The sequence below is a fragment of the Triturus cristatus genome, chromosome 1_1 (genome assembly GCF_964204655.1).
Source record: "Triturus cristatus chromosome 1_1, aTriCri1.1, whole genome shotgun sequence".
Classification (NCBI taxonomy): domain Eukaryota; kingdom Metazoa; phylum Chordata; class Amphibia; order Caudata; family Salamandridae; genus Triturus; species Triturus cristatus.
This window is the reverse complement of record NC_140579.1, coordinates 73,788,116-73,800,535: the sequence shown is the minus strand read 5'-3', so window position 1 is coordinate 73,800,535 and position 12,420 is coordinate 73,788,116. Positions and strand designations below refer to the sequence as shown.

Here is a 12,420-nt window from a genome sequence, read left to right as displayed (position 1 = left end):
TACACTATCAGGAGAGGAGATAGCACATGGCTGCGTTTATATCTTTACGTTTAGAAGGTTGAATAGACATGAAGTCTAAGTACTCCATGGAATCAAAATATGTTGCCCTAGCTGTGCGCAAGTTGTGTGCCTAATTTAGCGAGGTCAGTATCACGCCCCCAGCGCAGAGAGAGATATTTTTGCCTTTAAGTCTGTCAATAAGGTCTTCCAAACCCATACTGTTTTAATGCATAGGACTCTCGTCACAACCTGATATGCCTCCCACTCCACTTTAGGGGAGGAAGCAGACTGTGTTTTCACAAAAGAACATATGCAGGTGGTTGAAAGTGAAACCGGTCGGTCATTCCGGCTGGATTCCGACGGGCTCAGTCAGAGGCCTCACCGTAATCCCCAAGGATTACATTTCTGCCGTTGGGATTACGATGTTGGTTTCCGACAGCCTTTCCAGGTCAAGAGTTCCAATATGGAAAGCACGTCAGAAAGCAACTTTGGGGGGCCCTAGAAGGGCTCCCATTCCTCCACACTGCCAGTTGGGGACCGAGGGGGCACCTATGGTGCCCCCCTGTTAATCCCTGCTCCACATGGTATGCACCTTGAGGTGCCTGCCACGCGGTGCAGGGATTAACAGAAATTCCTATTTCTCTATGGGAGCTTGTGCTGCGGCCATAGAGAAATGGGAGTATGTGACTGCACCATGTGTGGTCACATTGTAATAGCGGTGTCGGGAATGCCGACCAGAGGTCGGTCGGTCCCGAGACCGCAATTGTGTCGGGCAGACATGAGACCGCCCGACATCGTAATCAGGCCCTCAGTCTGAAAGTGCCTGAGACACTGAAGTTACATTATTACTTTGACAGAGTTGAAATCACAGTTATTAGGTCTGGGTGTAAAAGGAGGTGATAAAAGCATATATAACAATTTGGCCAGTTTATTTAGGACTGAAATACAATCGTAGATGTTGCTATAATATTAGAGAGGCACAATTAGAATATATGTTAAAAGCCAAATCGCTGATAAATTTGGCCAGTTTATTTAGGAATGAAATACAATTGTAGATGTTGCTATAATAGTAGAGAGGCACAATTAGAATATATGTTAAAAGCCAAATCACTGATAAAAATTATGTGCCAATAGTTATAAATTATATTATGTCCAATATTAGGATCACATAATTATTTATGTAAACACAATAGTTAATATAGGACGTTGGTGTGCGCGACAATTTTGGTTCCATAAAGTTTATTCAGTGATCATTCGACTATACATTAATTTAAACTACCAAAATGGCTGCACATACCGTCAACACGCACGATAACGCACGAACAGAGCATTTAAACGCGAGCAACACGGCGGTGCCGTCTTTGCTTAATAAATTAGAATCCCGGTAGAAGAGACACCGCGCGTCGAATACGGTAAGGAGACTTAACAGCTCCCCAGTAGTTAACTTAGATGCAACAACGGGGGCTCGATTGCTGAAGTAATGCTTTATAGGCGGTAAGTAATATGCGCATAGACCTTTGGGTCGTTCTCTATATATATACCTCTTGTTATTTTGGTTCAAATGAAAGGCTGATGGCTATTACTTCTTGTAAGTCAATCCGCAATACAACTTTGTTTTGTGGGCATTAATATGATGAAATTAACTCGTAACAAGAGATAACGCTGCGACAATTACTGATTCAGTGGGATTTTCGAAACAAAGGAAAATAATGTCTGTTACCACATTAAACAAATAAGGGGCAATTGAAAAATAAACCGCATTACGATGGCTTAGTGCATTTTGAAAATGTAAATTATGTGAGAAATAAGTTACTTCAGCCTATCTGTCAATGCCAGTATGTAAACTTTTGACTGGCACACACGATAAATTGAATGTCGAGTGCGTTTGAATCTTTTTAAAACACCTATAAAGCATGGTCTAATCAGGTCTTCAATACCGGCTTTTAACTACAAAATGGCTACGATTTAGAAAACTTAGTGAAAATATTGGCCTCTCACGGGTGAGTGACAATGTAAATCTTGCACTAAGAAATAGGTCTAGATGCAAATTGATTATATTAATTGAAATTATATATATCCTTTGATTAAATATGGTGAAGGAGATCTATACCCCCATTATTCTTTTAAAAGTATTAGAATATGAAGCCATACATTTTATGTAAGTATAGTAAAATAATTTATGAGTTTAATGTACACTTTTTGTACTGGAGCTTGATTTATTAAAACCATAAATTTCCCTAGATTCTATGGTCAGACGAAGATATACACAGCGGGATTTATAAAAATAGTGCTACAGTGCTGCAACGTACTCCTCACCGAATCCCCAATGAGGGTAAGCTATTGGGGTCACAATATGAGTTAGAAACCGCTTCAGAATATAATACCCTTGTTGACAGAATTAATGTATTTGTCAAAGAGGGTCAAGCAATATATGCAATGTAATGTATATTGTAGAATCATGTTTTAGACATGTATTGACATAATTGCACTTTAGCGTTGAGCATGGATGCTTTTGTGTAACTGTACGCTATAATATTACGATGAAGAATTACATTTAACCAAAGAAAATGTAATTCTGAGCACACGTTCGGCATCTAATTGTATGTATCTTTTATTTTTAGATTTATTGGTTTGATATAAAGAGCACTTTGTGTTTTTATGTTGTGGGTCCGGAAGAAGGTGTTTTTAACTACAAGATAAACCGAAACGCGTCGACAAGAGGACACAGTTAATCTGTTTTAATAAAAATCATATTTTTAATATTATGATATGTACTGAGTAGTATGTAAAATGTATTTGATTAATGCCAACAATTGTTAAAAGAATTACTGTAAAAGATACCATTTTAAAATGTTTGTTTTTATGAAAATGCGTACAATGATATGTAATGAAAAGTGTTTTTAAATGGATACAATACTGCTTAAATTTTTATAAAGGTGCAAATAATAAAATAATAAGAATATAAATCTAGATTACGTGCTGCTATATTTGAAATTTATATATATTTCTTCCCTAGGAAAGGCTTCCATGCTCTCCCACAGCAAACGTACACTAATAAAATGTTAACAGTACTACAAATAATGGAAATCGGACATACTCTTCCGGCCGGATCCCAAGAGATTCTCCGGTGTCCATGCTCAGCGTTCCTGCTCCGCCCCCGTAGCCGTACCCTTTTGGTCCATACTTTTTCTGGTAGCAGGATTTACAGTAGATCTCCTCCCCATGCACAGCCACTGTAGTACTGTCGAGATTCTTTTTACATACCACTGGGGGAAAAGAGACAGAGATTAGAGTCCCAGAGACACACATAAGCACATTGGTGAGAACTGTATGACATCACAGTTAGTCCGACCACTGCCTGTGACAGGGTACAGCGTCTGCATCAATCCCTGTATTCAGGAAAATAAGTCAAAATGATCCTGTGAAGCAATAAGGACAAGCAGGTGAGGTTGGACTGGCTGCAATCGCAGTCTGTTAGACCAACAAAGAAATGAGAGCTCAGGTTCCAAAGTACCCCCCAGTTTCTCTACGGTTGCTCAATTCCAAGGTGTGGTGTACCCACACAGAAATACAACAAGCATTTGCAATGCAATAGGTCTCGCATTTACGAGAGTTTAAGCTATTGGCATTGTAAATGATAATGTCTTTTATTTAGGTTTTAAAAACCAAAACATAAATTAAAGGCATTTTCACTTACAATGACAAAAGCTCAAACTCGCGTAAATGCGAGACCTATTGCATTGCAAATGCTTGTTCTTAAATCATAGAGCTTGGAAAGAACAATTTGAAAGCCATGTGGGGCTTTAGCCTCGCTATTAAGTGCACTGAAGTACATGTTTCAGAGGGACAGATAGCCATCTACTGGGAAATGTAATTACCCTGTACAGGACTCTGCAGCCCGTTAGCTTGGTTTGAGCTATGCAGGAGGTGGGCGTAAGTGAGCCCAGTGTTAAATGGTAGCGGCAATTTCAGTCGATAACCCTTCAAGTATTGCCCGGCGGTAATCGCCTCTCATACCACTCGATAATTTACCAATGAAAGAGGCAGGCGCCGGAGACTGGAAGGCAGGAAACAAAGTTTTATTCCGTCGGAGCAGAACACATCAGATCAGACAGCAAGGTATCGTCACGAGGTGCTCTAACTGCATCTCTGAGGCCTGGCCTCTTATACACAGGTTTATGATTTTATTGCAGGTTTATTGTACATGGCACATTCTTGAGATTACTTTGATGTAGAAAAGAATGTTTTCGGAATCCCCACTTCAAACTCGTTCCCACACATATCTACAGTAGGAGATGGCTATCACGCAGCTGGACATTCCGCCAATTCCCGGGGATGTGTGCAACCGGCCGGGTCTCAGGGGGTAGGGGCTTTGATCCACTGTAATCCCTTTGATGTGGGGTGTTTCCCTTACAGTAGGGGCAATAAACTGCATCCGCAGGGCTAGGTGACGGCCTGTGATCAGTTCGGACAATGGGGCGCAGAGGAAGGGGGTTATCAAAGAGAGGCATGACCATGTATGGGATGTCGGTCAGGCGTGGGATGTGGTTCCATGGCAGGGTCGCGCAGAAGGAGAAGGTTTATGGCCCATGTATGAGAGAGCGGGGGTGGCCGGTGCGCGGTGGATGCTTGCAGCGCCAGGGGAACGTGCTGGTGATTGACAATGAGCGGGGGAGAGAGTGGGGTGCCTAAAATGGCTGTCGTGTACTCGCTGTGTGTGGCGCTGAGGAGAGGCAAGATGGCGCAGATAATGTTCAGTTTGCAAGCTAAATTTCCACAGTCCTCCCTTTTAACATATCTCGCCAGCTTGCCTGGCCGACATTTACCTTCGTTAACCTTCAGCTATAATATCGTTAATGTCTTTCGTACATTCCTTAAAGATACAGAGTTTTTAGGGCAGGCAGGAGTAATCTGACACATTTGCTCATAGTTACATACAGGTGATAAAGTAGGCGAGGAGGTAGTACATACAAAGTTACATCAGCTGTGCCGCATGTCAGGCCCAGGGACAGGAGGAGGGGAGTTTGTTTGAGCACAAATAGGATACTGTAAAGCAAACAGGATGTTTCTGGCAAAACAAGGGATATTTCGTACATTACTTAAGGCCCAGACTTCGTGTGGATCGAAAATAGTCAGTATAGTCGTGTACATGGCTGGTGTTGTATGAATGTCACTATACAAAGTTACATTTTCTTAACTTCTCAGTGTACAGTCGGAAGTGATTGATGCAACATCATGAAAACTTGATAGGAAGATAGTTAATATAAAAAGGTGGTTGGGAGAGGATTTTCAACTTGACATGGGTTCTTCTTTCCAGTGTCCTTTTTTTTTTTTTTTTTATAAAGAGCCATCACTGGTAAGCTCTTATTGTTGTTCTTCTTTCGTTGGCACTGTTGAGCACCGGCGGTGGAGCTAAGGTCCAGCTCAAATCCAATTTCTCACGTGGCAGGGTGTGACCATTCACTGTTCTCCGATCACAGCCCTGTTCCTTAACACAGTTTACCATAGGTACTTTGAGACAGGGTACCTGCTTTTTGTTCTTCTGTAGGTAAGTCAGATTCATAATCCATATAAAAGAGGGAGAGAGAGTGAAGGGTGTGACGTGCTTCGGGATGCCGAGGGAGGAGGGGGTGGAGTGGGATCGGATCAAAAATGCGGACCAAGGGGAGCAGAATCTTCCAGCACTGGGCCCATCAATCGGGCCCGACGGGTTGAGACTTCAGGTACGCTGGTCAGTGAGCAGGGGGCCTCGATGTAGCCCTTATCATCCTGATAATGGTGTCTCGTCTCACGCCCTTTTTGCTTCGTAGCTTCCCCCTTGGTCGATGTCATAGATGTTCCATGGTCTGCAGCCAGGCTGTGCGTCACGTCCGACCCCTCCCTTCCGATGGCAGCACGTTATCTTTAAATGAGTACAAGAAACAAAATCTTAGAGAGTTGGCAGGGAAGACATTTACATACTTCATCCTCTCTCCCAACCACCGAGTAGTTGCGGACATGCTTTTATCGGTTGCTGTATGATTGATGTCTGTTAACTCTGATGTTAGTGTGTGTGTTACTAATCTATTAATCATTGCTGTGGTGCAAGTTTCTGTGGGGTGTCCCTGTCCATCGTCTGGCCTTCTAGGTGCTGATTCCTGTGCCCGATACTTGTTGCAGGAAGCCTGACATCCGTCAACCTTCTAGTCTATTAAAAATTCAAACCGGCTTCTCCGGTAGAGACTCGTTCATCTCAACACAAGTTTTGGTAATACACATCTTCCTCCGAGGACTACTAAGTTTATGAAAAAGTAAGTGCGAGGTGTTACTGTCATGCGTTCACGAGTATCCTTTTTCGGAGAGGAACATAAGCTAAGCATTATTTTTGCTGGGGACAACAGGTAACCCTTTATCAGTTTAGGCGATGTATTATTAGAAAATAGGGTCATCAGCTGTTTCGTTCAAAGTACTCTGAGACGGCTAGTATGGGGCTGGGGTTATCTTTGGGAGAACAGGGTGCTTTTGACATTCTATTTCGGGGTAATTGGTCAGGGGTAATTCTGGGTGGTGGAGATGGTGTCTTCTAAAAAAAATAAAAACCACTGACATATAGTCCCCGTGCTGAGGGCCAGATTGGGAGACATCAGTCGTCTTACCTGTCCTTTCTTTCTCAGCCGATTAAGCTCAACATTTGCAAAAAGGAGAGGTAGTAACGTGGTAAAGTATGGTCGTTTTTGTTTCTGTCAATTTGTTCGAACACTACCGTGTTTCAGGCCAATTATACACTTACCGAAGAGGTATGTGTCGTTAATTTATTCAAGAAAAAAGAGGGCAAGAAAGAGCCTTTTGTGAGGGAGGGGGAAGAGAGAGAGAGAGAGAGAGAGAGAGAGAGAGAGAGAGAGAGAGAGAGAGAGAGAGAGAGAGAGAGAGAGAGAGAGAGAGAGGTGTGCATCAAGTAGGCTATTTGGCATACATACGACACAAAACGAGAGAGACATGGGTAAGATAATAGGCCACTTGGTGCACACACAACATGGAGTAGCATGGGTCTGTTCCATGTAAGAAAACACAAGCGGGGAAAAGACATAAATTCGGTGATCACGTACACACAAATGCCGGATAGGGTGTGACAGTACATGCATCAAGCGCAGAAACTTAAGACGGAGACTCAGGGCTACGTTGAGTATGGGGACCTCTCCTTTCCTGTCCTCTTTTCCTATGCATGCTGCGTACTTTCAGTATTTTGTAGTTTATCCTAGGGGGTGTCGGGCCCTTTATTCTCCTCCCTTTGATCGGTGGGCGAGCACTTCAATCATACAGTGACGCTCTCCTCAAGTGACCCAAGCATGAAATGCATACACATTCATGTCGTATAATCGTAGCACGCACGCACAGTCATATCACACAGTTTTTCATGTTCCCAATGGTGGTCTGTACTTTACGCACTATCTCACAATCGTTTGTCTATGTTTTCCCTGATATTGAACTTGGTGCGGTCATTGTCCACTCCACTCTTCAGTCGGAACTTCGTCGTGACCTATAGAGGGGAAAAAAGAGGGGAGGGGATGTGCAGTATTCAAAAGTACCCTAGCGCGCGCAGACACGAAAAAGTTCTACTTACCACGTACCAGGCTAGTCGCAGGAATGGATAATACCACAGACCTATTATTCTTTTTGTCCGAGACAAAGATGCTCTAATTTATTCATTTCCTAAATTCGGGTTCCCTTGTCATACATGCATTTCTCAATCGGTCGTGTATTAAGATGCAAGATACCATACCTTGCGTTCGGCATATACCCTGAGCTATGGTTGACCATTGTTTAACAACTTTTGGAAAAAGATAGGTGTGATGGGTACAAATTCCGTTAATCGAAAAAGATTCAGGCAAATGGGGACTGCATTATCTGTTTTCTATTGCTTGGGAGCAACAATCATTTATTCAAAAGAAGGAATCTTTATCAACCTATGTGATTAGTCATGACACTGATTCCGTAATTCTTTCAAGAGGCCCTTTATTTAAAACAATGTCAGTATACAAGATACGGGCCTACAACCGTTCAGGCCGGCCACGGCGTGAGAGGCGTCGAGTGTCATGAGCAACACTACTACGGCATAGAATCGGTTCCCTCCCCGCCCCTCCCCGACCATCATGTGTGGAAGCATCGCATATATATATATATATATATATATATATATATATATATATATATATATATATATATATATATATATATCTCTTTTTAACACAAATGTCACGTGACTGGAACGCCACAAGGGTTTGTAGGCCTCTCCTACATCGGCGCCATCTTGGGGCGAGGTCGGGCCAGAGTACAGTCTAAGTCTTTCCATGAATTAGCTGTTGGACCAGAATTCCTTTCGGTAGTTCGAGAACTTTCGTTAGCGTCAACTTTGCGTCAGCATGGCGTCACTGCGACCCCGTAGAAATGCCATGGTTCGTTCTTGGGGCGGGGCAGCAGGCGGGTTCTTCCGCCGACGCTTCGAACCAGTCTTTCTCACTGCACCAAGCGGAGGCAAGGTGGCTGCCGTCCGGGGCAAAGAGCAATGGCGGCGGTTTGTCCTTACCGGAAGTCCGTGGGAGTCGAGTGTCAAATGACTCCAGCCGATTCTGCAAAGCTGAGGGGAGCATTTTGTCTAGGGTGGGGCCCACGCCCAAGCAGACAAGCTTTCGAGTCCAGAATTGTCTCACGGTGGGCTCAGGCCTGGATCCGGAGGAGCCGACCGCCGGAGTCAAAAGGCAGCAGCAGTAGCAGCTCTTGGGTCCAGTAGCAGCGACAGCAGAAGTTTGGATGGTATCGCCACCGGGGTGGGTCCCCGATTACTTGGCTGCGGGGGCCCACTCCTCGCGTCGGGCGCTAGTGGCGATCCTGGTGAACCCGTGCTTGGGCGGTTGTCCGGTGGTCGCGTGCAGCGGCAGGGTGCAGCTCAGCTGGCCGGTGAGTCAAAGACGGTTGGGTGCAGCTTAGCTGGCCGGTGAGTCAAAGACGGTTGGGTGCAGCTTAGCTGGCCGGCGAGTCAAAGACGGTTGGGGTGCCCTCATCTGCTGGCGAGCCTCCACCTGGGGAGGTGGGGGAGGCCTGTCCGCGGCGCTTCCCCGGCCAGGGCACCCCTCCGTTATTGAAGAAAGAAGAAAAGAATGGGAAGATCCGCGCAGCGTGTCAGGGTGCAACTCAGCAGACCGATGAAAAAGACGGTTGGGGTGCCCTCATCTGCTGGTGAGCCTCCACCTGGGGAGGCGGGGGAGGCCCGTCCGCGTCGCCTCCCCCCCCACCAGGGCACCCGCCGTTATTGAAGAAAGAAGAAGAAAATGGGAAGGTCCGCACAGCGTGGCAGACTCCGCCTTGGCGCTGCGAGAACTTCGGCGCTTCGTATAGCCTCCGGCCTATTCGCACAGTCGTCCGCCACTGATGTCAATGGATTTTTGCATGGCTTTTATAGCCCAAAGTCGACTAAAAGGACCGCCCAAAACAGGCCAATGTTGCAATTTCGAGGAAGGAGAGGCGAGGGCGGTGTCACGTGGACGTTAAGGCTTTGGGATGAAGGTTGCAGCAGACTGTCATGTAAATAGTTGTTTAAAAACGTGTTTTAACCTGTTTACCCTGTTGGTGTGTTTGTTATATCTATAAGTTATTAAAATGTTATAACTATACTACTTCGTTGGAGCGTTTGTACATATTTGCAATCTGGCGACGAGCACAAGGATGTTACTGCGTAATCGGAAAAATAACATAGCCCAATTGTGCGCGATCTAGCCCTAGTTTGGTGACGTCGATGGTGGGTGTCAGCAGGCTTCCGTTTGTGCAGGATTTTGTCATGCTTATTGGGCGGGGTGGGCAGTGAGGCAGACATGTTTAGGTAGCGAGAGTAATGGAGTCGGGCTACCTCGTGGCCGTCTCGACCGTGAGCTTGGCTCCTTCCCTTGGTTTCATATTTCCCACAAAGGGCCATCTCCTAGCGTTACTTTAGTTTTTGTAAGGTCAAAAAGGATCCCACCAGTGCCTTTACTATTTTGTCGATTCCTGTTCGTTCATCCTTCGTTAGTCGATTCATTCTGGTGGACTCTTTCTTTCTCATCTCAGGGTCATCCAACGTCATTGCCGACGTTGTGTTCAGTACAAGAGGCTCGGCCGGCGCGGAGGCCGTGAGGGCCGAGGCCCCTGTACTGCTTTCGCTCGTGTTTGGGGGTTGTGGGTGTTGCACTACTGATTGGGAGGGTGCGTATGGAGGGGGGGGCATGTAAATGATTGGGGGACCCAATATTAATTTGTCATTCGTTCGTTGCTTAGAGGACAACTCAGGGTAGGGCAAAGAAGGGGTCCTAACAGCGTACTGGCCTGATGTTTCGGGCTCCTGTCTTAGTTTAGTTTCCCTTCTCTCCTTTATTTCTTCTTCTAACTTTCTAGCGGCAAGGTGAGCTGCCTTTCGCAATTCCTTTTCTGCTTTTACTTCTTCCCTCTTTTTCCGTTGCGTTGCTTCTTTGCACCACATGCCGATACTGTCAAGCATAGTAGGCGTCGTCTTATTGCTACGCAGAGCTATTTCTAGCACTTCTATCTTATGGTCGTCGAAGGATCCCATCAGTGGCCACTGACTCTCGGGGTCCTTCTTGGTATATTTATGCCACAGCTTGCTATAAGCTACGGCGACTAGTCCATATTTAGTGAACATGTCCTTATTAGGGGTGCCCTCCAGTGGAGCCGGATGGTTCACCTCTAATAAGCGGTCCGGGCAGAACCAACTACCAATCAGTGGGGAGAAGATAGGCATGACGGGTTTCAACGGGGACAAAAGTCAGCACTACCTATCTTTTCACTGCTTGCAAAGACTAGACAGAATATCTCTATTCCTCGTTATTTGTAAGCAGAGAATACCTCCAAAGAACCAATATCGAACAACTAGTGTTCGGACAATCAATCAATCAATCAATGGGGAGATAAAGATAGGCACGACGGGTTACAACGGGGACAAAAGTCTGCGTTACCTACCCTTCACTATTTGCAAAGACTAGACAGAATATTTCTATTCTACGTTATTTGCAAACAGAGAATATCTCAAAGAGCACTATTCTTCAAAACAATCAATGTTCGGACAATCAATCAGTGGGGAGATAAAGATAGGCACGACGGGTTACAACGGGGACAAAAGTCTGCGTTACCTACCCTTCACTATCTGCAAAGGGAGAGAGAGAGAGTATTTCTACTCCTCCCCGTTTGTAGACAGCGAATATCTCAAAGAGAACAATCAATGAGCAATACTAGTATTTCAAAACTTCAAACAATCAATCAATTATTTCGCAATTTGTCGTGTATCACGACCTTACCCGGACCGCGTGGACAGTTTCTCGTCTTCCGCCTCCAGCGCCCGATCGTCCTCTACTCTCCGTATTTGCCGCGGCACTCCTGATGGTTCCCAGTCAGGACCGTAGATCACTCGAGAGAGGTCTGCTCGGAATCAGTGAAGTTCGGATGATCGGCTGCCAGACGAAGGTCTATTGGGCAGGAGCTCTCCTGATCGTTGCAGTCGTTCACTCTGTCGTCGGGACCTCTCCCACTGGATCCACGTGTCGCTGATGGGCCCCACGCTTGGGACGCCAATTGTTAAATGGTAGCGGCAATTTCAGTCGATAACCCTTCAAGTATTGCCCGGCGGTAATCGCCTCTCATACCACTCGATAATTTACCAATGAAAGAGGCAGGCGCCGGAGACTGGAAGGCAGGAAACAAAGTTTTATTCCGTCGGAGCAGAACACATCAGATCAGACAGCAAGGTATCGTCACGAGGTGCTCTAACTGCATCTCTGAGGCCTGGCCTCTTATACACAGGTTTATGATTTTATTGCAGGTTTATTGTACATGGCACATTCTTGAGATTACTTTGATGTAGAAAAGAATGTTTTCGGAATCCCCACTTCGAACTCGTTCCCACACATATCTACAGTAGGAGATGGCTATCACGCAGCTGGACATTCCGCCAATTCCCGGGGATGTGTGCAACCGGCCGGGTCTCAGGGGGTAGGGGCTTTGATCCACTGTAATCCCTTTGATGTGGGGTGTTTCCCTTACAGTAGGGGCAATAAACTGCATCTGCAGGGCTAGGTGATGGCCTGTGATCAGTTCGGACAATGGGGCGCAGAGGAAGGGGGTTATCAAAGAGAGGCATGACCATGTATGGGATGTCGGTCAGGCGTGGGATGTGGTTCCATGGCAGGGTCGCGCAGAAGGAGAAGGTTTATGGCCCATGTATGAGAGAGCGGGGGTGGCCGGTGCGCGGGGGATGCTTGCAGCGCCAGGGGAACGTGCTGGCGATTGACAATGAGCGGGGGAGAGAGTGGGGTGCCTAAAATGGCTGTCGTGTACTCGCTGTGTGTGGCGCTGAGGAGAGGCAAGATGGCGCAGATAATGTTCAGTTTGCAAGCTAAATTT

The 12,420-nt window shown here is 45.8% G+C and overlaps 1 protein-coding gene across 1 annotated transcript in view; it reads right to left on the bottom strand.

Moving 5' to 3' along the window:
* LOC146869473 (cysteine and glycine-rich protein 1) overlaps window positions 1–12,420 on the bottom strand; it is a 146,403-nt gene that overhangs the window by 19,167 nt on the left and 114,816 nt on the right. The window contains exon 3 of the mRNA XM_085599863.1: window positions 3,098–3,266. Coding sequence (XP_085455989.1) covers window positions 3,098–3,266 — 169 coding nt within the window. The remainder of the gene's footprint in view (window positions 1–3,097; window positions 3,267–12,420) is intronic.